We start from the raw sequence: 26752 nt of genomic DNA, 5'->3' as shown, positions 1-26752 counted from the left end.
CTTCCTTGCCTGGCTTTTGTGAAGAAGCCTTATGTGAAATTTGTTTTCCTTTTCTCTTTTTACATTTATGAAATATTTCAAAATGCAAAGAACATGAAATATTTTAGCTCACTTATGCTTTCAGTGTTGTTTTAATTAATGTTAATTTTTGCTGTCCTTACACTTTTTGTTTTAATCCTCACCTGAGGCTATTTTTTCCCACTGATTTCTAGATAGTGGAAAAAGAAAGAGAGAGCCCTGACTGTTTTGGTTCAGTGGATAGAGCATTGGCCCGAGAACTGAAGGGTCCTGGATTCAATTCCGCTCAAGGGCATGTACCTTGGTTGTGGGCTCGATCCCCAGTAGGGGGAGTGCAGGAGGCAGCTGATGTTTCTCATCATTAATGTTTCTAACTCTCTATTTCTTCCCCTTTCTCTCTGTAAAATCAAAAAATATATATTTGAGAGAGAGAGAGAGAGAGAGAGAGAGAAACATCAGTGTTAGATACACACATCAATTGGTTGCCCCTACTGTGGCTGGGGTACCTGCAAACCGAGGTACATGTCCTTGATGGAGACTTGAACCTTTGGTCTGGGGGCCGACACTCTAACCATTGAGCAAAACCGGCCAAGACTCTCTTTATACTTTTAATTTAGATTTTTTAAAATGAGCAGTTTTTGTTTAAATTATGAAAGAATTGTGTCCTTAGAATAAAAACCTTCAGACCTAGCTGGTTTGGCTCAGTGGATAGAGCACTGGCCTGCAGACCAAAGGATCCCAGGTTCAATTCTGGTCAAGAGGCACGTACCTTGGTTGCAGGCTCCTCCCTGGCCTGGGCCCTGGTCAAGGCTCATGGCAGGAGGCAACCAATCGATGTATTTCTCTCATTGATGTTTCTCTCCATCTTTCCCTCTCTCTTCCACTCTCCCTAAAAATCAATAGAAAAATACCCTCAGGTGAGGACTAATAAAATACAAAACAAAACAAAACAAAAACACTTCAACTGTGAGGATAATCCCCAGTCCTTACGGTACTTAAAGATTCTTTTAGGAGGATGAAGCTATTTTGAAGAGAACCTTGGTATTCTGCATGGTTTCTTACAGCGGTCCAGTAAAAGAGTTCTCTCCTTTCTCAACTTTTTACTTCATTGGACATTTATTTTTACTGGAAAATGAGGACTTATTTGTGAAATTCCTCCATGTGTGGCTTTCTGAGGCTGATCTTGATGTCCAGATTAGTTCTGTAATCAGCCTGAGTGGTGTGGGGGTATGTGTCAAGTCGTGTCCTGTCGAAGAGGGGCACTCTCTGCCCTGTATCGGTAAGGAAACCTGCATGTGAAATACTGAATTTACACACAACAGAAAGGTGCCATAACTATCTCCTTCAGAAAGGTTTCCATTTGAATATTAGTACTCTTTAACAGTTCTTTTTACTTACATAGCTAATGCTAATCCTGTGAAGAAATTTAATATTGCATAAATACATAACCAGCTTTCCCCCATCACTCCCCAGCGTGTGAGAACAGTACATAGGTACATTCCTCTGGAAAGATCTTTGAGATCTTTCCACTTCAGTATGTACAAGCCAACCTCATCCTTAATGACTGCAGGGCATTTCACACAGCACTTTTCCAGGATTGAGTCTGGTGAAGAATTCTGTCCTGGCATAGAACTCACACTCAGGGACCAAATAAACCCGGCTGTGTCCTCCTGAGGTCTTCCCAGAAGGCCCAGGGATACCCCGGGAGTTGGGCAGGTTTTCATCTATTCTCTGGTCCTCGGGCCTTCCCCCTGCAGGTATCTTTGAAGAGATGTTTATACCAGCTGGCAGTGGTGGGGGCCACCCAGCACATCGTCAGACTGGGCTAATTAGGCATTTGGAAGTTGGTGCTTAGATTGCACCTAGGGTTTTCTTGTGTAGAAAGGCCTTTTCCATGTTGTGCGATGCCCCATTGACACTCTGTCCCTCAAATAGAGTCTGAGCACCAGACTCGGGTGTACCACAGAGAGGACACAGCTTGGAGTGTGACTGCACCTCTGATGAGGGTGTAGGACTCCCAGGAGGCACTGTCCGCAGGCCACTGGTGATTTCGTTTCCTGTGCCCTTGATAGCAGAGATGGTATTTATGGTGTCTGAGAGCAGCATCAAATGAGATGTATGGTAACAATTATTTGAAAAAGCCTAAATACAGTATGACTTTTTGCAATGAACATATACTGAGGACATATTCTTAAAGTTATTTTTTAAGACATTCCTAATACCCACTTGTGGAGGTATTATTTGTTGCTTCTTCCTACTTTTGGGGAGGGTGACACAGGTCTAGATGTTCCTGCGCGTGCACTTCACTGTACAATGGGGACTCTTGGCAGCTGATGAAGAATCTTCTGGAAATAGTAGAGAGAGTTATGTGTTTGCTGTTAACTCTTGGAATGAGTTAACTTCTTCATTGACATTCAGCCATATTTGTTAGCACAGGACCAAAAATATTTAAATGTAATTTTACAATGGGGGTGGGGTAGCCTGTGTGATTGGTTGCAGGGTAACTTGTGAGACTCAATGCCCTGGTTACATTTGGTGTTTTTTTCTCTTTCCCCCTTTTCTTCCCAAACCAGGTTGTCCTGGCCCGAGAACTGGCAACCTCAAGGGAATATGCTAGTAAGTACTAACTCCAGCAATCTTTGTCTGGGATGCAGAGACAGTACACTTCTGGGCACATGGCCACTCGGCACTGCCCAGCGCTTGGGGGTTTCTGTGCTGATTTTAGAGGAGAGGACACTGTTGGTCTGTCTTAGAGACTACGAAGCCAGTAGCCACATTATGTGAAAAATTTGAATTTATGCCAGAAATTTGAACTTTATGAGTTGTGTCTTTAGTGTTTTCTTACCGTTTCAAATCATAGTAACTTGCTTCTCTCTTACCTTAAGTTAAAATTCTAGAGAAACGTCACATTATCAAAGAGAACAAGGTCCCGTATGTAACCAGAGAGAAAGACGTGATGTCGTGCCTGGATCACCCCTTCTTTGTTAAACTTTACTTCACGTTTCAGGATGATGAAAAGCTGTGTATCCTTTGAACAGTCAAAGAGTTCTGAAATCACACAGTGACCCCTATTAGTTTGGCATCATGACAACATTGTTGTTTTTACAAGTAGTCCCTTCTCCTGGAAAGGAAAAGGGCTGTATATTCTAAATACAAAGGAATTCATAGCATGGCTGTGGCCCCCTGGGGTAACTTCATGGGAGACCATCACAAACATTTTTTAGATTTTTTTTTTTATCGATAAGCATTGCATATAAAGGATTTTTATTATTTTAACCCTGTGGTTGCTATACATTTATTCAAAGGCTTCCCTCATTCCTCTTACCAGCATTCTTGGAGTATCTATCAGGTGTCAAGTCCTGTGCTCAAAGCAGGGAAGTGAGAGAGGAAGAATGATCTTGGGCACCTGGGGCTCCTAGAAGGTGGGCACCTATCTGACTTCTGGGTTTGGTTGGAAGGGACATTTTTACCAGGCTCAGCCCCCAGGTGAGAAGTTCAGGGTGTGACCCATAGGAGCCCAAACCCTTTCTCCCTATACATAGATGCTGTCCTCTCCCTGGGGTCTCCAACCTCCCTCCTCCTGCTCCCTATGGAGTCTGCTCTCAGTGCCTTTTTTTAAAAAAAAAATCTCTGATCACCCAGTGCTCTGGCTCTTCATGGCTTTGCAGCTGCATCTCCATCAGAGATATCATACTTGCTGATTCTTTGCTTTATTTGAGGGCATCTTATGTTCCCTGACTTCTCTAACTCTTTTACCTTTGCTTAGGGATAAGGGAGGCAGGGTACCATGGCAGTCAGGGTGGACCACACATCTATGTCATACGTGGGCTTGCCCATCATGTAGCCAGACTGGCCAGTTTTTCCTCACTTCTCGGTCCCTTTACTGTAGTTCTTCCAAACCAAGACTTCCCTCAGCCCCTGTTTGCCTGGTGACTGTTCTCAATCTCAGCAGATGCTCTTGGTTTCTCCTCAGCCAAGAGAGGTTAGACTGTTAAATGGAGTTGGTTAAGAGCTTGTTCAGGTTTAAACCTCAGTCTTTGTATTTTTTCTTGTCTTCAAGGTCTCCAGAGCCCCTTCCCCTCACCACACCACTTCCAAAGTTGGTCCAGTGCCTTCCCCATCTTCCGTTCTCCCCGGTCAGGCTTCCTTTCCCCTCCCTCTCTATACATAGATTCTTCTGGGTTAAAATTTTGCTCAGTCCTATTCCCCTTTTAACACCATTTTCTGTCTTCCTCAGCTGTCAGCTGAATTTCTTCTTTTGTTTATTGAGAAGTCTTTGGTGAATGCTGGGTGAGGGCAATGTGCTGGTAAATGAGATGAGGGCTTTGTCTTCAGGGACCTTAAATTTCCATGCAGGAGTTAGGTCTAAAACAGATGATCAACACCTAAGGGACCAAGAGTAGTAAAGCCAGGTAAGGGAGTGTTGGAGCATGCTACTCTTTTAGCTTGGTGGTCCAACTTGACAATGTCAGGCGGAGACCTGCACAGGGTTAGGACAGGAGCATGTATGTGTGGGTGGAGTGAAAAGGCTGGGCAGGGGTCAGCTCTTGGAGCTTCAGAGGCCTGATGAGAATTTTGAATTTTCTTCTAAGTGTGGCAGGGAGCCCAGGAAGGTCTCCAGCAAGGCAGCTGTTCACTCTGGCTGCTGGTTCAGTGAAGGTTCTTCTGAGTAAACGGGCGAAGGAGAATGGAGTCAAGGTGGCTCTCAGGAGTGGACCTCAGAACCTGGATGCGCAATGGTGCTGTAACTGAGCCGGAAGAGACTGGAGAGAGGCCAGGCCAGGAGTGGATGTCGCATTGGCATTTGACATATATGTAGTTGCTAGCTGCTAGAGGGCCAAGTGGGCTGCTGGATGACTGCCAGCAGAGCTCAGGGAGGAGTCAGGACTGGCTTAGCAGGCTGGCCAGCCACTGAAGGGCACTCAACAAGGGGAAAAGGTCTGAGGCTTGAGCTTGGGCCACTCACATTCACAGAGATTGGCACTTGGAAGGGACTCTTTGAGAAGGCAGGGGGGAGTGGGTGTTGCTAGTGAGTTGAGAGGACAGAGACCCAGGGGCCACAGGACCAAATGGTTTCTGAAGAAGGGTGCTGCAGCCGGGCCAGATGCTGCCAAGTGGTCAAGTGCATGGGGCATGGGCCTGACCTATGCATTGGCCCCAGTGCAAGTTGTCATTGTTAGTGGCAGTTTGGAAGTAGGAGGAGGGTTTGGGAGAAGTGAGGAAGTCAGCGCACAGGGCAGGTTCTTCCTAGCGGATTCTCTGTAAAGGGGGGCAACAAAGTGGTCTAGTAGCCAAAGGTATGGGAGGTGGGGAGGGGGTTCCTCATTGGTGTTTTATCTCTCCACCTGGTTCCATCTATTCTTGTCCCTATCTCTTTGTTGTCATGCCATGCAGCAGCCATTAATGGCTTCCTGAGGACATTGAAGGGTCCTCTTCATGTCTGTTCTGTGTCTCTCTTACTTCTGAGGCCACCTTGACCCTTTGCTCCTTGTACTCCCTGGGACCCATGTGACTATGCTCCTGGAGCCTGTGGGGATCTCTGGCTGCCAGATTTTCTGGAGGCCCGGGCCTGGGCTTTCTGTAGGCCCATTGGACAATGTGTCTTATTGGTTGGGGGCTCCAACAGATTGCACACACTTGGCTTTTTATTCTCCAAAGGCCATGTGAGGTGGGATTAGGTGGTTCAGAGTCTAGATGAGTGAGTTTGCTGTCTAATTTTAGATGGGATTGGCCAGAACAATGCAGGTGGAGAGGGCTCTAGGGAACTTTGTTCAGTGGTAATTGTTGCTCTTAAATTTTAAGGCAAATTCCAATGCCCGTGAAGGCTGTGAGGGCATGCTTTACCTCTGACAGGAGTGAAAAGAGGGACTTCTGCCTTAAGTTGAAATCCTTAGTGGCATACATTGTATTAAGAGAGAAAGAAAAGGAAACTGCCTGAAGAAAGCCCCAATATGCACACCACATCCCCTTTAGCCATAATTTACACATTGTGGAGACACTGGAGCGACTACAGGGGCAAACTCCCCTCAGGACAGGTAAGGCAGAGCCTGGGGACACCCCTGTGGCAGCCTGGAAACCAGGGCTCTGGACAGGGAGCCAAGCTCCAAGACACTGCTGAGCTCAAGCCCACCCTTCCTCCCAGGCTGCAGTGATGTGTTTCCCTCCTGCAGGGATGGAGGTTGAGGGGTTTCAAAGGCTGTTACTTGGCTAGCCTGCATTCTTCCTCCATCCCCCACCTGCTCATCTTTGTGTGTCCTCTCTTGCAGCTTGGGATCAGGAGCAGTGCACCTAGGCCTCAGGAGGCTGGGCTTCAGTCCTGTCCCTCCTTGGCTTTGTGACCTTGATCAGTTGGGTTGCTTACCCTCTCTGAGCCAGGTTCCTCTGCAAAGTGCAAGCTTTGGGCTCACCAGGCTCTGCAAAAGGCCTGACCTGTGCTCATCCTTCTGGGAATGTACCCACTCCATGCACTAGAACAGATTTCCTCAGTGCCCTATGGCATTGGCTTTGCTAAAGGAGGTAGGATGGGAATGGACCAATGAGATCTGAAAAAGTATTTCTGGAGATGAGAAATGTGTGTGGTTGGAGGGAGTATGGGCTTGGAGCTGTGATCTTCAACATCTGTCATATTCAAAACCTGTCAATCACCTTAGCTTCACAGCTGAGCACAGAACTAGAAGTATATCTTACATAGGAAATAGGAACAGTCAGGCAAGGAGCAGAACCTGTGAAGCAGGAAAAGGTGCTATTACTGTGCTTGGCTGAGCCCCCGTGGGATGTAGGCTCCTGGGATACCGCGTTCCTAACTGGTGAAGCTCCTTGGCTAGTCCAGGTGAGGCCACCTACCCAGGCAGCGCTGAGCTCCTGCTTGGGTTTGGGCAAGCCAGAGTCTGTAGCCTTCCCTGTGGAGGGGGCAGAGCAGGACAAGGAGGGAAGGGGGCCTGGTTGAGACCCTTTGAATTCTCAGAAGTAAGGTTTGTTTTTTGCCTCAGGTTCCTGTTAGATGTCCTAGTTAGAAGGGTTTGGGTGGTCACAGGTGGGGCTGGATTCAGGGCAAGTTTGGGCAGCCTTGGTAGTTGGTCCCTTCCTCCTGGGATTGCCCTCACTGTACTGCAGCTTTAGGCTCCTTGGTGGGAATGGCAGTCCCGTGGCAAACAGAAACGAGATGGAATACCCTGAGCACAGGCCAACCCTTTCCTGTCCCTAGCTGCCAGTGGTGAAGTACCTGTAGATTTCCATTAATAAGACATATGTTTGGTGCTTCTAGGAGGAAGAAGTTATATGGGATTCATTTATTTTTGCAACCATTAGTCCTCTTTGGAAAATGGAAAATAGATATATAAACTTATCACACTGTAGTGGTGTCCAGAGGAAAGATGACTGTTCCTCCAGTCTCTCCCCAGTGGGTGCCTAATAAATAAATTGAAGCAAGAAGTTAATAAAAGGGCATTTCTCTTACAAAACTTGTCACTTTATACTTGGAAACAGTGCTCATTTGAGAAACCTTTACATGAATTGGCTCTTAGCACAGCATGTGGAATGCAGCTGGTGCTCAGTAAATGTATACACATTGTGCAAGTGTGAAGACTGAATTATGATGGAAACATGCTCCCTCCCCACTCCCATACACACACCTTGGCTGAAGCCTGCAAAGCGGCATTTGACTGCAATCTCTAGCAGCTTCCCTTCACTGGGGCCACATGCGCCATCTGGGCCTGTGGGATCCAGAAGGATCATTTGGGCTGAAAGGCTCATGTCATTGTGTTCTTGGTGAGAAACTTATCCTCGGTCCTGGCCCTGGAGCTGGGGTGTGGGATTTCCATTGGCCATGAGTCTGAACATGACTGAGTCTGACTCGAAGAGGGGCAGCAATCTTGTGCCACAGGTACTTTCAGTTTTCATTAATTTAAAAAATTTCTATTGGGTTAAGGTTAGTTTTTTAAAAATGATTTTTTCATTCTTCCTTAACTATGCAATATTTAGATTTTGGCCTTAGTTATGCCAAAAACGGAGAACTACTTAAATACATTCGCAAAATTGGTTCATTCGATGAGACGTGCACCCGATTTTACACAGCTGAGATGGTGTCTGCTCTAGAGTACTTGCATGGCAGGGGCATCATTCACAGGTACCACGCTGAGGACTGGGGCTCTGCTCTCAAGGTCGGGGGCAGCTGTGGTTTATTTAATGGAGGGTGGGATGCCTCGTGAAAACTAAGAAGAGTTCACATCACCCTGACTTTGAGAGCCTCACAGACCTTCAACTATTAGATGAAATTATGTCTTTTTTTGCCAGGCTAACAGTTTTCTTACCCATCTTGACTGCTGCTTTTATTTTGTACTTACGGCTTTTGTGTGTACTTTCTTCTGGTCTTGTTTTCCATGACTTTCTGATAAAGTCAAATTGAAAGTATTCAAATAAGCTCTTTTTTAAAAATTTATTTGAGAGAGAGGGAGGGAGGGGAAGGGAGAAAGACATCGATTTGTTGTTCCACTTATTTATGCATTCATTGGTTGCTTCTTGTATGTGCTCTGACTGGAGATTGCACCCACAACCTTGGCATATCAGGACAATGCTCTAACCAACTGAGCTACCTGGCCAGGGCTTTTTTTACTGACATTTAAAAACTGGACTATGTATAAATTAAGTTGTACAGCGTGATAGTTTGATTTCCATATTTTGTGAAATGATTACAGTAATAGGTATAAAAGCTATTTTATGGGTTAAAATGATAAATTATACTTCAAAAAAGTTTATTAAAAATAATAGATGGAGTTTTGAAGTGATGTAATTTGAATGTCTTCATTATATGCAGTTGCTATTTGTTCATTGTGAACTTTAGACTTATATTCTTGGTTGTTAGTCTATAAAGATTAGCATTAACCAGTTTATTTTCTTTTAGGCAAAATTTAGCATATGTAATAACATTGCTGTTTTAAATACTTATGTCAAATATAAAAAATCTGCTTTCACAGGGACCTGAAACCAGAAAACATTTTGTTAAATGAAGATATGCACATCCAGATCACAGATTTTGGAACAGCAAAAGTATTATCCCCAGAGAGTAAACAAGGTGTGTGAGTGCTTTATTTCCAGCCGATCCTGCTTAGTGTTTAGATCAAAAACAACCTTTTCGAAATTCAGTGAATTGCATTGTGTTCGTGTGGTGACAGATGTTTGTAATATCTTTGTTACTGTAAAATAGATGCTTGAGTTTTCACAGGGAAAGCTGTATGCCTGGTCTAGTGGGTGGGGAGGGAGGGGCTTCCTAGGCTGCCTGTGGTTGGTCTGCCCAGTCCTGAGTAGGGGTGCTGGGTCACCAGGTGCTTTCTGCATGTTGTTGTCATAGGTCCCTTTGAGCACTTTTGAGTGCCCTATGGCTCACCCTCCGTGTTTTAGAAGGTGCTGGGGTGCCACATCTGTTCCTGGTCTCCCATGCAAGTACATGGGGTCAATATGGTCAGCTTGCAGCTCTTCCTGTTGGCACTGCAGTTTGCAACTGGGGGTTAGGGGGGAACTATTCCTCTATCCCAGTGCCTGCCAGCTTTCTTTCTCCTCACTTCCTGTGTGCAGCTGCAGTTGTGGCCCAGGCACACCCATTATAGTGAGGTTCTACAGAATCACAGAACAGGGATTGATTTTTACTTGGTCAAATGCATATTTCTGATTGCAAACCGTCCTAATCATTGTTCCCCTAGGGCAGTGGTCGGCAAACTCATTAGTCAACAGAGCCAAATATCAACAGTACAACGATTGAAATTTCTTTTGAGAGCCAAATTTTTTAAACTTAAACTATATAGGTAGGTACATTGTTATTAACTTAATTAGGGTACTCCTAAGGCTTAGGAAGAGCCACACTCAAGGGGCCAAAGAGCCGCATGTGGCTCGCGAGCCGCAGATTGCCAACTACTGCCCTAGGGTGATTCTTAGCATTGGATTATGTATTGTGACAGCTCTATCACCTAGGAGGAGTTGCTAACTTGGGCCAGAAGAGTGTCCTGGATGTCCTAGCTAGCCAGGGGACATCTTGACAGGGGCTCTCACTGTCCTTAAGTTGTTTGTTGAATGGAAATTGAACCGGAAGCATAAAGAATGGCTATTTTACTTCTGAAAATTATTGTCAAGTGTTAGCGTGGAGAGAAGATAAAGCCCTTTATGGTGAGGTTTGGGGGAAGCTAAGGGCCACTGTGCAAGTTAATAAGTGACCTTGAAAATGAACTTTGGGTCTTAGGACAGTTGTGACTGTCAGAGCCACCCTGACCCAAGAGGCTGTCGCGGAGACCTCCATATAATGCACACATCTCTCTGCCATGAGAGGAAGACCTTGATAAAAAGCATAAAAAGTGCTTGGGCTAACGGATATGCTGGGTATAAATACAGGGTTTTTGGCAGAAAGATTCAGACTAAAGCATCCACTCTGCTACAGCTACTCTCTTGTAGAAAAGGAAAACTATGTGTATTACATAGCAGTGGGGAGGAACTTGGCTTTTTAGAAAGCCCTCTAGCTCAGCTGGGCTGGCCCCCTCTATCTTGGGCTTGAATTGCGGCTGGATTAAACACCGTGTTGGACATCCACTGGGCTGATGCCTGGGGTCCACTCATCCCAGCCAAGTGTGGGTAGAGACACAAACCTGTGCTGCTGGGAGGCACCTGTGTGCCTGGCTGGGCCTCCATGGGCTTCCTTCTGCAAGGTGCCTTATCTTTCCTTTCTGGGTGTTTTTCCAGAACAGTGTCCTCAAACAGAGGGTTCTTGTGAACTTTCTAGTTAGGATTCAGTTAGTGCTTTGATCTCTGCGCAAACACTCATTGAGTCACCAGCGTCTTCGATTTGGGAACCTCTCTGAGAATCCTAAAGCACCACCCTTTCAGGACTGAAACAAAACTTGGAATCATGGGATATGCTGTTATTTCTCAGCAAGTCTTAGTCCTGGCCTCACTTGCCTACTTTTTGTAGCTGCCTTTCTCTCCTTCCCATAGAGGGCATCAGAGGATGGGTGGTCTCCCACCTGGAGATGCACAAAGCCAGGGAAGTCCTACTGGCACTTGTGAGGTGCCTCAAAATCTTTATCTGTTCGACCTATGCATATTGCATAGTAATATTTTATTGGCCAGTAATCATATTTTTATGGACATGGTATAACCCATAACCATAGCATTGTTCATGACAGAGGTGAACCCAACAGGAATTGCTGTGTCCCCAAATGTTCTTGTTAGGCTGCTTATCACAGTCTGTGTTACTTCTGCCATGGGACCTCCCAGTCATTCTTGAGAGCTGCCCACCTTGGGGTCTGCTTTGTCCTTCCTTCATGTATATTTCCTTCAGAATCTGATATTTGATACAGGCTAGTCCTGTTGCCCTGTAGTCATTGAAAAAATGCAAGAATTTAAATGCATTGGTGAAATAGTGAAATAAATAAGCATGCTTTTCTTTCTTTCTGGAAGCAGGAGGCTCAAAGTCCTTACGTTACAAACCAGGGAGAATTGCTTGTATATATAGATGAGTTGGCTTTTTTTTTTTCTTCCTAAAGAAAAGGGAAAAGCATATTTAATTATGTGAATGTTTCATTTTAGTGAATTACTCTCATTTTCTGTTTGAAGTACTTTAGAATATATTTCTGTATTAGCTTTTAAAAAAAACACCAAAAACTTTTGTGCAGAGATGATTTCCCAAAAACACCTTAAAACTTCCAGAAGGAAAGTGTTGGTGGGAGCGCAGATTCTTTAATTGTGCACTAAGCATGTTCCCCTTCCTCCAGGAGGCAGGTTGTCTATCTTCACAGACCTTTGTCGGGGTAGGTTGCTCCTGAAAGGGGGTAAGCCCTGCATCTCTCTCACTGCTGCCTGTTAGGTCAGAGTCGCCTCCCTGTCTATAATGGGCAGGGGTGGGACACAGCAGGGACTGTTAAGGGCATACGGGATTGATGAACAGTTTCTGGCACAGAGGACTTGTGACTTCTGACCTTGCACAAGGGTACCACAGACATATCCGGGTGAGGACAGCTTAATCATGTCGAGTAAGCCCCTTGTCTGTGGCTGTGTCTCTGGCCTTTGCCCCCTTTGCAAAAGGCTTGAGTTTCTTGGAGACCCTGGAGGTTCAGACTTGGGGTTTGTGTCTGGAAACCTGTGTCCTGAGCTATGTAGGCTTTTCTGGTATACAGCCAGATGTGGAGGCTTCGCTCACCAAACAGGAGGGGTGGGTCTGCCGGTGTAGGTTGGAGAACAGCTGGAGGGGGGATCCAGGGGAAGGCTTCAGAGCCGAAATCATTCTGTGACTTGCAGTCTGTTGAAGAAACCAGGTCATTTGTCTTCTAACGTTTCCTGATTACATCTCTGTGGAGTCATGTAGCATGCTCCTCTCTGTACATCCTGTAAATGAGCAGTTGGTGCTGGCCACTTTGATCACATTCAGGTTCAGTTCTCTCACACCGAAGTCTGGTGGTGGTGCCTTCTTTATTAGGAAGCATTTGATATCCATTCATTTCTCTATGTTGTCAACAGCCCTTTAAAGCCATAATGGCTTAGATCCATTAATTCAGTAGAGAGTAAAGAATGATTATAGTCTAATTCTTTTATTCCTGAGATAGAATTCCTCTTTAAAGAGAAATTTCCCCAAAGCAACTATTTCCTTAACTAGTAGTATTGATTGTGGAGGAAAAACAGGATAAATGCTTGCTCTTTCCCCTTTACTTGCCACTTTTGAAAATCATGAACTGGCTCACCATCATCCTCCAGTAATGACCAAATTATCAAAAACATTATTACCGCCCTAGCTGGTTTGGCTCAGTGGATGGAGCGTCAGTCTGCAGACTGAAAGGTCCCAGGTTCGATTTCAGCCAAGGCCATGTGCCTTGGTTGCAGGCACATCCCCAGTGGGGGGTGTGCAGGAGGCAGCTGATTGATGTTTTTAACTTTCTATCCCTCTCCCTTCCTCTCTGTAAAAAAATCAATAAAATATATTTTTAAAAAAACAAAACATTATTACCCCTTGCTTCACACCATACACAAAAGTAACTCAAGATGTTTACTTGGGTAGATTGGAGATCTGAATCTAGGATCTAAAACTATTAACACTCTTGGAAGAAAGCATAGGAGTAAATCTTCCTGACCTTGGGTTAGGGAATGGTTTCTTAGATACGATACCAAAGGCACAAAAAAAAAACAAAGGACAAAGGCACAGCAACAGAAGAAAAAAAAATAGATAAATCATGCCACATTAAGTTTAAAAACTTGGCGGCATAGGTAAACACCGGAGATTGCTGCCTCGCATAACCACTTCAAAAATACAACTAAAAGACGGAACGGACATCATCCAGAACCACAGGAAGGCTGGCTGAGTGGAAATTCTACAACTAGAAGGAAAGAGAAAAGCACACTGAGACTCAGAGGAGGCGCGGTACAGAAGTAAAATACTAAGGTGCGGAGTGCATGTGGAGCGGGCTGGCGGCTGAGGGCGCGGTTGTCGTTTTCAATCGGGAGGGAGTCTCAGGCTCTGAGCTCCAGTTCCGGGCGAGTCTCTAGGGACCCAGACTCATACGGGAGAAGCGGGACTGTCTGGCATCGGTCAGAACCCTAGGGCAGCTTTCTCTCCGAGGGGCTTGCAGCGATTACCGGGACACTGAGAAGTAGAGCCTCTGAGGGCAAGACTGAGAGCAGCCATAACTGCTAGCCCCGCCCTGTTGATCCCCTGGGACCCGCCCTGCCCAAGCCCTGCAGGGAGACTTTTGCTGGATAGCCTCAGGCAAAGGCTAGATTAGCACCTCCCTAGAGATCCAGGAGCCAGGAAGCCCAGAGGTCAGAGTGGGACCATCCAGTTTGCAGCTCCGTGGAACCATAAAAGACACACTCAGGGGGCAGACTCAGTGAGCACCAAAGCCCCATCGAAGCAAGTCTAGCCCCAGAGGGGTGTCTCCAGCACAGAAGTTCTCCCACTGCAGACACAGCTGATTCTCACAGCCAGTTGGCCTGGAGGTCAATTCTTCCCAGTGATAACTACAACAATCAAGGCTTAATTACAACAAGACTGTGCACAAAGCCCACAAGGGGGTGCACCAAGAGTGTCTACCTCAGGTAATTGGGACACTTAGCACAGAAAGGCACTCTATCAACACAGTGAAGCATAAAAAAAGCCGAGACAAAGAAACAGGACACAAGCGACAGAATTGGAGGAAAGCAAACTGTTGGATATAGAGTTCAAAACCACACTTTTAAGGTCTTTAAAGAACTGTCTAGAAGCCGCCGATAAATTTAATAAGGCCCTCGAAAAGACTGGTGAGACCGCCGATAAATGTAGTGAGATCTTCAAGAAATCTAGTGAAACCCTCGATGTTGTGATAAAGAACCAACTAGAAATTAAGCATACACTGACTGAAATAAAGAATATTATACAGACTCCCAACAGCAGACCAGAGGATCGCAAGAATCAAGTCAAAGATTTGAAATACGAAGAAGCAAAAAACACCCAACCAGAAAAGCAAAATGAAAAAAGAATCCAAAAATACGAAGATAGTGTAAGGAGCCTCTGGGACAGCTTCAAGCGTACCAACATCCGAATTATAGGGGTGCCAGAAGAAGAGAGAGAGCAAGATATTGAAAACCTATTTGAAGAAATAATGACAGAAAACTTCCCCTACCTGGTGAAAGGAATAGACTTCCAACTCCAGGAAGCGTGGAGAACCCCAAACAAAAGGAATCCAAAGAGGACCACACCAAGACACATCATAATTAAAATGCCAAGGGCAAAAGACAAAGAGAGAATCCTAAAAGCAGCAAGAGAAAGAAAATCAGTTACCTACAAGGGAGTACCCATACGAATGTCAGCTGATTTCTCAACAGAAACTTTGCAGGCCAGAAGGGAGTGGCAAGAAATATTCAAAGTGATGAATACCAAGAACCTACAACCAAGACTACTTTATCCAGCAAAGCTATCATTCAGAAGTGAAGGCCAGATAAAGAGCTTCACAGATAAGAAAAAGCTAAAGGAGTTCATCACCACCAAACCAGTATTATATGAAATGCTGAAAGGTATCCTTTAAGAAGAGGAAGAAGAAGAAAAAGGTAAAGATACAAATTATGAACAACAAATACACATCTATGAGCAAGTGAATCTAAAAATCAAGTGAATAAATAATCTGATGTACAGTATGAACTGGTGATTGTAATAGAATCAGGGACATAGAAAGGGAATGGACTGACTATTCTTGGGGGGGTAAAGGGGTGTGGGGGGGTGAGGGAAAAGATTGGACAATAATCGTGCACCTATGGATGTGGAGGGTGGGGTGGAAACTGGGTGGAGGGGAGTTATGGTGGGAAAAAAGAGGAACCAATGTAATAATCTGAACAATAAAGATTTTTTTTAAAAAAGTTTAAAAACTTTTGTGCCATGATACCATTAAGAAAGTAAAAAAGACAACTCACTGAATAGGAAATAAAAATATTTTCAAAATAATATATTTGATAAGAGACTTGTATTCAGAAGATATTAAGAACTCATCATTGGAAAAATAAAAAAAAATTGAACCCAGCGGGCATGGCTGAGTGGTTGAACGTCAGCTTATGAACCAGCAGGTCACAGTTCGATTCCCGGTCAGGGCGCATGCCCGGGTTGTGGGCTCGATCTCCACTAAAAGGCAGCCAGTCAGTGTTCTCTTTTATTGTTGATGTTTCTATCTCTCCCCTTCCCTTCCTCTCTGAAATCAATAAAAATATATTTTAAAAATTTTTGAGGGGGGTGGCAGTGGGGGAATAACCACACATTTATAATACCTTAATTAAAAAAAAGCACAATAAGATACTACTAACCACACATTAAATGACTAAAGTTTTAGAAGAGTAAAAAAAAAACCCAGGCATTGGTGAGGATATAGAATTGGATATAGAACTCTCACATTGCTTGTGAGAATGTAAAGCTACAGTCACTTTGGAAAATACTCCAGTAACTTATTGTAAAGTTAAATAGATACTTTATAACCCAACAATTCCATTTCTAAGTATTGACCCAAGGAAAAAATTAGTGACATACACAACATGGACACATCTCTATAATATGCTGAGCCAGAGAAGCTAGATACATATGTCCATACTAATCATTCCACTTATATGACATTCTAGATTCCCAATTTACAGTGATGGAAATCAAATTAGTGACTAGAGAGTGGGGAATGCAAAGGGTAGGAGGACTGACTGAAAAAGGGAAAGGAAACTTGGGGACAACAAGAGTGTTCTATATATTGATTGGAATGGTGGTTACATGGTGTATACATTTGTCAAAATCCATCAAACTGACTACTTGAAATATTTCCATTGTTTTATGCAAACTGCACCTTAATAAAGTTGATTTAAAACCATAAAAATATTGAAAATGGACAGAAGGTCTAATTAGAAATTTCTCCAAAGAAGATAAACAAATGCCCAGTAAACACATGGAAAGGTACTCAGTGTCATTAGGAAAATGCAAATCAAAACCACTATGAGGTACCACTTCATTACCCACTAGGATGGCTTTGATAAAAAAGATAAGTATTAGTAAGGAGAATTGAAACTCTCAGACTCTGCAGGTGGGAATGTTAACCCTTTGCACTCCGCTGTCCCCTCTCAGGGGACATCGGAATTCTAGCATATCACTCGGATGTCCCCTCTCAGGGGACATTGCAGTTTATTAGTGATTACGGGGAATTGAGTTATTTCAACGCAACTTTTTGAGACATGCATGTTTCCCTGAAGTTTTATCTTGAAATGGCACAAGAAATTAAATCAAAATATCGTAAAATTACTAAGATATATACAAGAAATGTCAGCGGGTTTTGTGTCGGATTAAACAATAAACTACATATTCCCGATGTGGGACAAAGAAAACGGGACTGCATTGTGTGTTCTAACAGGAAAACACCTGGTGGCAGGCGTCAAACCACTTATTACTGTCAAACATGCACTAATGAGCCTGCAATGCATATTGGGGAGTGTTACAAAACTTATCATACTGTACAAAATTATAAACAATAAAATATTGTTTTTTTGCAAATATACATTCCTCGATGTCACCCAATTCATATAAGTCCAATATCATTATAATCCGTTACTTGGTTCCAAAATTATACAAAATAATACGAGGGTCTGTAAATGCACGTTTCCGCTGCAAAGTAGCGTCGAGTAGCTGGTAGCCAATGTCCAGAATGCAAAGGGTTAAATAGTGCAATCACTTTGGAAAACAGTGTGGCAGTTCCTCAAAGGTTTAACATAGTTACCTTATAACTCAGCAGTTTTACAGATAGGTATATATCCAGGAGAACTGAAAACATGTTCACATAAAAAGTTGTGCAGGAATATTCATAGCAGCTTTATTCAAAAAGTGGAAACAACTCAAGTATCCATCAACTGATGAATGGATAAAGTGTGGTCTATCCATACAATTGAATATTATTCAGCCATGAAAAGGAATGAAGTTCTGATACATGCTACGATCTGGGTGAACCTTGAAAACATTGTGCTCAGTGAAAGCTAGCTGGGATTTGGGTTATTACTGTGTTGAATGTGTAGATCAGTTTGGGGAGTGCAGGTGCCCCTCAAGTTATGATGGGGTTATGTCCCGATAAACCCATCATAAGTTGAAAATACTGGAAGTCAAAAACACATTTAATACATCTAACTTACCAAACATCATAGCTTAGCCTAGCCTACCTTAAATGTGCTCAGAACACAATATCCAAAAATGCTGGCAACACAGTACACTGTAGAGTATCAGTTGTTTACCTTTGTAATTGCATGCCCGACAGAACTATGGCTCACTGTCTGATGTCCCACATATTGCTTGCCTGGAAAACGATCGAAATTCAAAGTACGGTTTTGTACCATTGTAAAGTTAAAATATTGTAAGTCAAACCATCGTAAGTAGGGACTGTATTGCCATCTTAATAATATTAAGCCTTCTGATCCTTCAACATGGGAAATCTTTAGATTTTTAAATGCCCTTGACTGGAATCGAACCTGGGACCCTTCAGTCCGCAGGCCGACGCTCTATCCACTGAGCCAACCGGTTAGGGCTTGAATTGATTTTTAGAGAGAGAGGAACGGATGGGGAGAGAAAGAGAAATATTGATGATGCGAGAGGAAAACATAGATTAGCTGCCTCCTGCATGCCCTCTACTGGGGATCGAGCCCACAACCCAGGCATGTGCCCTGACCGGGAATCAAACTGGCAACCTTTCAGTGCAGAGGACAATGCTCAACCAACTGAAGCACACTGGCCAGGGCCAGACTCCTTTTTATATGCTGCAGTAGTCTGTTTTCTCATCTTCTGTCCAAGAGGTGACCATATTTTGTGAGTGTTTGCTGTGCTTCATGTGTGGGTTTATGGGTATGACACTAGCAGTCTGCACTTATGGCTTGAACAGAGTGTGAGGGTCCCCAGAACTCAGGAACACTTCTTTAGGTCGCTCCTTCCCCACTGGCACCTCAGAGTTTGACTTACAGATTTGTGGTGACTAGAGTGGTGTATAGCCCAGGATGCTGATCACTTTCTTTGAACCACTTTGAGGATGGAAACAGCAACCCAGCCCAGTACCTTTCTCCTTTCTCCTGACTGTGTCCTACATGTGAGGGGGTCAGTGGCATAGAGGAGGCTGTGTTTACCAATGACGGGTTCTGGGTCTGGTTTTCCAGTAGCTGGAGAAGTTTGACCTTTAGCTTATCTCTGAACTTCCAGGGGGAGGTGACTAGATTACCTCTGTGGTTTTCTAATGCTCTCTTTGGGGTTTTTACCCTGGTGTCACAGATAGAAGCCAGCCAGCAGCCATGACACTGGAGAGAGGAAAAGTCACTGATTTTCACTAACCTTTCAGTTGAAATCGAACATTTCCTTCAATCATAAAAGTAGACAACAAATGTCTGCTGGTTACACAGTACCAGCCTGGAAGGTTGCTGTTAGTGAAATATGTGGCTCCTCTCCTTGGAGAACCAATTTGCTTTCGGATGATAGGTGGCTCTCATACCGGCATCTCTGATCCTTCATCCTCTGAGAGTCATAGGAAAGGCAGCTGTGTGGTCCCCAGTGCCAGAGACGCTCCACGGAGGATGCCTCAGGAGCAGTGTGGTGGAGCATGCAGCTTATGCCTGTGGTTCTTTGTTAGGGATGCATGGCCATTGCTGAGGTCCCTAAGATCCTTGGGGCCACTAGGGTGAATGGGTGTCAGTGCCTCCTCTCTGTGGTTGATAGGCAGGTCCAGAGGGTCCTGCTGCCACCCAACCCAGGTCTGCATTTGATCTTTGTGAATTGTGCATCACACAGTCCAGTCCTAGAGACAGCAGTATGCTGTGGGGGTTCCCCAGCTGGGACACATGAGTCTTATTCCCTTTATATCCCTGAGCAGTTTATTACAAGAAGGTATTCCTGCCCTGCAGGGGATCCAGTCCTTTCCTGCATTTTGTGCATGTTCATTGTGTGCTTGCTGCATGTCCAGAACTGTTTCTAAGCACCACAGGCCCCTTGAGATGCTCCAGCTGAGAGAATGCTGGGTGAGGGCTGCTCTAGTGTTGGTGAGAGGCACTAGGACAGTGGTTCTCAACCTTCCTAATGCTGCGACCCTTTAATACAGTTCCTCATGTTGTGCTGACCCCCAACCATAAAATTAGTTTCGTTGCTACTTCATAACTGTAATTTTGCTACTGTTATAAATCGGAATGTAAATATCTGATATGCAAGATGTATTTTCATTGTTACAAATTGAACATAATTAAAGCACAGTGATTAATCACAAAAACAATATGTAATTATATATGTGTTTTCTGATGGTCTTAGGCAACCCCTGTGAAAGGGTCGTTCGACCCCCAAAGGGTCGCGACCCACAGGTTGAGAACCGCTGCACTAGGAGACCATGAGGCAGGGAGGTGGCCAGAAGGAGCTTCCCTGGTGGTCAGGGAAAATGTCACTGAGCAGGTGACCTTCGAGCCAGCCCTGGGAGGAGAGGGTCTCAAAATGGGGTGTGAGGGATGGGCCCTGGACAAGTAAGGCTTTTGGGATTGTACAGTATAGTCTGATTCCAAGTGACGAGTGCTGTGCTGGCAAAAAGTTCCAGTTTATGCCCATGTCAGTCATGATGTCCTGATATGACCGTCCAAAGGTGTAAGTGTTTTGTATCTCAGCATGACCATTTTCCTCTTCTCATCAGCCAGGGCCAACTCGTTTGTAGGAACAGCCCAGTATGTTTCTCCAGAGCTGCTCACAGAGAAATCGGCCTGTAAAAGGTAACCTGATTTTTTTCTTGTTCTTATCCATATATATATATTTTTTCCTGATACATAATAATCTTTTCTCTAAAGTAGCTAATACAGTTTTTCATGTGAAATTAATAGTTAAGAGAGTGCCTTTCACCCAGCCGGTGTAGCTCAGTGGTTGAGTGTCTGTCTATGAACCAGGAGGTCATGGTTTGATTCCTGGTCAGGGTACATGCCCGGGTTGGGGGCTCAATTCCAGGTGGGAGGTGTGCAGTAGTTGACTGATGAATCTCTCTCATCATTGATATATTTCTCCTTGAAAATTTTTTATTTTTATTTTTGTTTATTTTTTTTAAGAGAATGCCTTTCATGGCCTTTATATAGCTAAGCCTACTTTGGAAGAAGTTAGCATTTTGCCTTTTAACCAATATCTTTCTTTTAATAACCAATGTGCTACTTTATTGTTACACTTTATACTTCCTGGGGTGGTTGTTGCTTTATAATTTGAGAGCGGATCTTGTTCCCTTAGAATAACTGTTCGGTGAAAAGAAGTGTGGCAGACAGGTCTTTATTATTTAACAAGGCTTCTTGCTTGTTTCAAAGCCCAGGGTTCCTTGTGTTGCCTCCTGCCTGGCAGCCTGGCATTACTGGTAGCCACAGGTCAGCTGTTTAGTGTTATGGACTCTGCAGACTGTGGGAAGAGGCCCAGAAGGCAGCATGTGTGGGAGGGGACAGAGCCAGCTTCCTGGCAAGGGCCCAGGCAGCACTAGCCAACTCTGCTCAGGGCTCAGATCTGGGACAGGCCTGGCAGTGGCTGCAGGGTGAGGGCCTTGGTGGGTATAGAGTAAATTAGAATATAGAGGACACAGGAGCTGGGGTTCTGTTCACAAGGGCGGTAGTCTGAAGAGTGGAGAAGGGTCAGCATCAGGGCAGCTGGGCAATGGAGGAAAAGAAGGTGTGTGGGGGCGGGTGTTGATGGCTAGGAGTGGGGGGAAGTCTGGGGAGCTGTCAGGTAGGCATGAGGGAGGTGGAAGACTGGGGTGGCAGTAGAATCTGGGGTTTCAGAGTTTGGGGAGTGGTTCTAGGTGGTGACAAGATTCTGGAGTTAAAGCTTTTCTTTGGATTCTTCCTCCCCAGGGCCAGCCAAGCACATGGTCTGCTGGCACCTTCCCTTGAGTTGACAGAGGGTCTTCGGGTCAGTGACCTAGATTGGCAGGCTGCAAGGGGCTGCCTTCCTAAAATGACAAAGTAACGGTGCCAAAGCCTTCAGAGGAGTGAGTGATTCTGGGGACAGCAGCTCTGTGTTTGTGAGCATAACAGCTTTTAAAAAACTCTTTAAGGGGTGGAGCTGTGGGGCAGAAACATGATGAAGGATAGAAGGATGCTCTCTTAAGGATTAAACTTGGATCTCCAGGCTCTTTATTTTTGAGCTCTTGCCGAGGGCCAAATGCTATTGTAGGTCAGGGATTCCTACATGGAGCCTTTTAACCAATATTCTCCCCGGGGGACATTTGGCTGTGTATGGGCACAGTTTTGGTGTCACAACTTGGTGAGGGTTGGGAGAGTGCTATTGGCGTACAGTGGATGGCTGCTCAGCATCCTGCAGTGCAGAGCCATACTCACAGCAAGAATGATTGGCCCCCCGATGTCTACAGTGCTGAGGCTGAGACACCCTTCTGAGGGTGGTTGGTGCTATTGGCCAAATACTTGAAGTGTGTGTGTCACTGCTGACTAAGTACTAGCTTTTCATCAATTTTGGGTTTACTTGTAGGATGAGGCAGCTTATTAGCATGATGGGGAAGATCTCCGCTCTACTGAATGCGATAAGGAAGACACCTTTTGTGAAAAAAGGAGGGAGAATGTCTACCCAGATCTGTTTGTTCATGCATTTTACAACACTAGAAGAGTATACAAGAATTGGAAAAGAACACTGTAATGTTGAGGGAACAGGGTTGTGAGGGAGATATCAATATATATCTTTTTATGCTTTTCAAATTTTTAGTACGTGATATTGAAAAATAGTTCAGATTTTTTAATTTAAAAAGTGATACATATTCATTGGAAAGAATTCTTAGAAAAGATGGAGAATAAAAATACAAAAATATTCAGTCACCAGCCCACTTACAGTCTCAAATAATGAGTTGGTGTATCTTCCCAGTTATTTTTTTCTAGGGGTATCATATATGGTTATGTAATTTTTATGCAACTTGGAGTCATGCTGAATAACCAATTTTGAATAGTTATTAAATAACCATTAAATAATTTAATGGCTATTATCTAATTATTAAATATATAATGGTTCATTATATAATTATTGCGATTATATGATGAACATTTCCCTATGTCACTAAAATTATTTGCAGTCATCTTTAACAGCTGTGGGGTGTTTTAGCATATGATTTACTGTTGTTTGTCAAACTCTTTATCATTGGACGTTGAAGTGGTTTTGTTTATTTGGCACAATCTGGCAGGCTTACTGTGTGCTGCATATTCTGTGCTGTGGGGCAGAGGGGCACTCCTACTTGTCCAGAGGGAGAGATGGGATATCTGTTGGGCTGCCCCAAGGCTGCCCTAAGTTCCTGTGTTGAATTTCAAAAAGTAGAATGACTTCCTTTACCTGAACATTTTTAAAATCTTTCGTACTTGCTAGAAATATTAAACTGACTCCCCCTTTAGTTTTTATTGTATTTTAAAACATTTTAGAGCCCTCACTGGGTAGCTCAGTTGGTTAGAGTGTCGTCTCGATATGCCAAGGTTGTGGGTTCAATCCCTGGTCAGGGCACATAAAAGAATCAACCAATGCCCCTGGCTGGGTGCTCAGTGGTTAGAGTGTTGGCCCACAGACCAAGAGGTCATGGGTTCAATTCCCAGTCAAGGGCACATACCTGGGTTGCAGGAACCCTGCCATGGTCAGGCCCGTGCGGGAGGCAGCTGATCAATGTGTCTCTCTCACATCGGTATTTCTCTCTCTCTCTCTCTCTCTCTCTCTCTCTCTCTCTCTCTCCTCCTTCTTCCCTCCCTCCCTCCCGCCCTCCCTGTCTCCTTCCTTCCCTCTGCCCCCCACCCCTGTCCCCTCTCTTTCCATCCTCTCTCTGTCCACATATAAAGGGCATGCTTTGCTGTAGGTGTTTTTCTTATGTAGCTTCCTATTTTAACTAGACTAAACAATAGAGAAAATCAAGTATAAAAACTAGTTACTGGGTAGAATGTAGGTGTTTATTTATTTATTTATTTTTTGTTAATCCTCACCCGAGGATATTTTTCCATTGATTTTTAGAGAAAGTGGAAGGGAGGGGGAAGACACAGAGAGAAACATCAATGTGAGAAAAACACATTGATTTATTGCCTCCTGCATGTTCCCCAGCCAGGGCTGGGGATTGAGCTTACAACCCAGGTATCAAACCCGGGACCTTTCAGTCCGACGCTCTATCCACTGAGCCAAACAGGCTAGGGTGTAGATTTCATTTTTTAAATGCCTTTCACTCCCTCTTTGTGTTGTGACTCAGATTTCTGACCTGTTGCGTTTCTATTCCAAATCAAGAGCTTCCTCATCTCTCCTGTTGCTGGTGATACAGAGCCCTCATCCAAGGCCCAGGCACTGCAGTTGGCCTGTTGTCTCCACCCATGCCCTTGGAATTCATTTTCCAGATATCGGGCTGTGCCTCTTCCAGACACTGACTACATCCAGTCACCTCTGAGCCCTATAGACAGACAGGGCAGGGATGGAGATGGCAGTAGGGAGAAGCAGCTGGCAGTGCAGGTTGAGGAGCATCTTGATGATTTCTTAGGGCTGAGCTGGGAATAGAATACAACACTTACAGAGGAAATTAAATATGCAAAGTAGGCGTCAGCTGTGAGCTCTGAGGTGGCACTGAGAGTACAGAGAGCGGACCAGAGCAGGTGGGAGAGGGGGTGGCATCCAGGGCAAGGAGAGCAGTGCTGCCCCCGCCCCTCCTCCCCGAGTCCCTGCCAGCTGGTTCTGGAAATGACAGGGCAGCTTAGAACTGTAGGGTGTTTCTTTTGAAACATATAATTAAAATGTTTATAAAGAAGGAGCAGGGCTTTGCACTGTGAGTCCAAGAAGGGGAAGAGAAAGCTTGCTTTGTGCACATCCTATAGATTGTCTACTTTGGTTTCCTATTATCTGTGAGCTTGCATCTCTGTCCTGAGGGTAAACAGTGAGTTAATGAGAGAATCTCTTAGCAGCCTCCTCAGCACCCCGCTAACCGCTGGCACTGGAAAAAGGTGCGTGTAGGATACTCTGGGCCCAAGTTCCCAGGGAGGCCCCTTTGAGAAGGGCCTGAAGTAGGTTCCCACCTTCACACTGACCTGGTTTTAAAGGAGTGCAGTAAGTAGGAAGCTGCAATGGAGTGGTATGAACAGAGGGAACGGAAAGGACCTCTGCATGTCACTGAAATTTTACAAATGTCATTCTTTGTTTTTCCCCTCAAAGTTCAGACCTTTGGGCTCTTGGATGTATAATATACCAGCTTGTGGCAGGACTCCCACCGTTCCGAGCCGGGTAAGAGACATTCCCTGGTCCTTCCCTCTACCCTCCACCTTCTACCCACCCTGCACCCACATACCTCTGCCCATTGAAGCAGTCAGAGAAGTGGGAGGGGGCTGAGCCAAGGTGGGAGGACTTTTACAATGATGCTTTAATGAATACAGTGGCTCTGTGGGGAGAAGAGATACTGTCCCAGGAAAGGTACAGCTCGCTTCTAGGAGATTTATGTGACCCTACCCAGAATGATGGTTTCTCTTATTTTTACAGAAACGAATATCTTATATTTCAGAAGATCATTAAGTTGGAATATGATTTTCCTGAAAAATTCTTTCCTAAGGCAAGAGACCTTGTGGAAAAACTTTTGGTAAATATTTTGCATTTTCTTCTTGTAAGATGATCTGGTAGCCAACCAGTCCCTCTGAACCTGGAGGCACCTATCTGTCTATACTAATAAAAGGGTAATATGCTAATTAGACCAGGTGGACTGGACATCTTCCAGTCATCCGGTCCTCCTTCTGGACAAAGCCACGGTGGCGGGGGCCGAGGCAGAGGCGGTTAGGGGAGCAGTTAGGGGCGATCAGGCCAGCAGGAGAGGGTGGTTAGGGCGATCAGGCCAGCAGGCAGACAGAGTGGTTAGGGGCGGTCAGGCAGGCAGGCAGGTGAGGAGCCAGCGGTCCCACAGGGATCGGGCCTGAACCGGCAGTCGGACATCCCCCGAGGGGTCCTGGATTGGAGAGGGTGCAGGCTGGGCTGAGGGACACCCACCTCTTCGTGCACAAATTTTGTGCACTGAGCCTCTAGTATATATATATAAAAGGCTAATATGCTAAGTGTCCGACTATCTGACCGGTCGCTATGACACACACTGACCACCATGGGGCAGACGCTCAATGCAAAAGCTGCCGTAATGCACACTGGCCACTTACAGAGAAACGGCACCTTGGACCTGATGCCCACAAAGCAACACTCGCCTTCCCCCAAGTGGGACACAGGGCCCGCCACCACCCTGGAGTGACAGCCCACTAAATCGAGGACAATGCTGTCAAGACCCCATGGCGCAAAATGTGGCCCACAGCTCAGCCCAGCCCAGCCCTGAAATGGTCACTGTGGGCGCCGGGTAATGACATCATGTAGCAATGCCCGGCTTCCTCTCCCTGCATTCCCTAGTGACAGCTAGCCTCCTTGCAGTTTCTTCAGCCCAGGAACACAACTTGCTTTATAGCCAGGTGCAAACATTTCACACTTTAACCAAATGTCTGTGAAGCATTTTCTTTTTCTTTTTCTTTTTCTTTTTTATTAAATCTTTATTGTTCAGATTATTACAGTTGTTCCTCTTTTTTCCCCCATAGCTCCCCTCCACCCGGTTCCCACCCCATCCTCAGCCCTTACCCCCCCCCCCACTGTCCTCATCCATAGGTGTACGATTTTTGTCCAGTCTCTTCCCGCACCCCCCACACCCCTTTCCCCCCCACCCCGAGAATAGTCAGTCCATTCCCTTTCTATGCCCCTGATTCTATTATATTCACCAGTTTATTCTGTTCATCAGATTATTTATTCACTTGATTTTTAGATTCACTTATTGATAGATGTGTATTTGTTGTTCATAATTTTTATCTTTACCTTTTTCTTCTTCCTCTTCTTAAAGGATACCTTTCAGCATTTCGTATAATACTGGCTTAGTGGTGATGAACTCCTTTAGCTTTTTCTTATCTGTGAAGCTCTTTATCCGACTTTCAATTCTGAATGATAGCTTTGCTGGGTAAAGTAATCTTGGTTGTAGGTTCTTGGTATTCATCACTTTGAATATTTCTTGCCACTCCCTTCTGGCCTGCATAGTTTCTGTTGAGAAATCAGCTGACAGTCGTATGGGTACTCCCTTGTAAGTAACTGACTGTTTTTCTCTTGCTGCTTTTAAGATTCTCTCTTTTTCTTCTGCTCTTGGCATTTTAATTATGATGTGTCTTGGTGTGGTCCTCTTTGGGTTCCTTTTGTTTGGGGTTCTCTGCACTTCCTGGACTTGGAAGT

At 44.8% G+C, this 26752-nt stretch overlaps 1 protein-coding gene across 1 annotated transcript in view; it reads left to right on the top strand.

Moving 5' to 3' along the window:
* Positions 1-26752, top strand: part of PDPK1 (3-phosphoinositide dependent protein kinase 1) — a 99388-nt gene that overhangs the window by 33344 nt on the left and 39292 nt on the right. The window contains 7 exon segments of the mRNA XM_006100932.3: positions 2592-2634; positions 2904-3041; positions 7999-8143; positions 8991-9088; positions 20175-20250; positions 24674-24742; positions 24995-25091. Coding sequence (XP_006100994.2) covers positions 2592-2634; positions 2904-3041; positions 7999-8143; positions 8991-9088; positions 20175-20250; positions 24674-24742; positions 24995-25091 — 666 coding nt within the window.

The sequence above is a fragment of the Myotis lucifugus genome, unplaced genomic scaffold, assembly GCF_000147115.1.
Source record: "Myotis lucifugus unplaced genomic scaffold, Myoluc2.0 scaffold_332, whole genome shotgun sequence".
Lineage (NCBI taxonomy): Eukaryota > Metazoa > Chordata > Mammalia > Chiroptera > Vespertilionidae > Myotis > Myotis lucifugus.
Note: the sequence above shows the minus strand (reverse complement) of the source record. Positions and strands in the feature narration are given on the sequence as shown.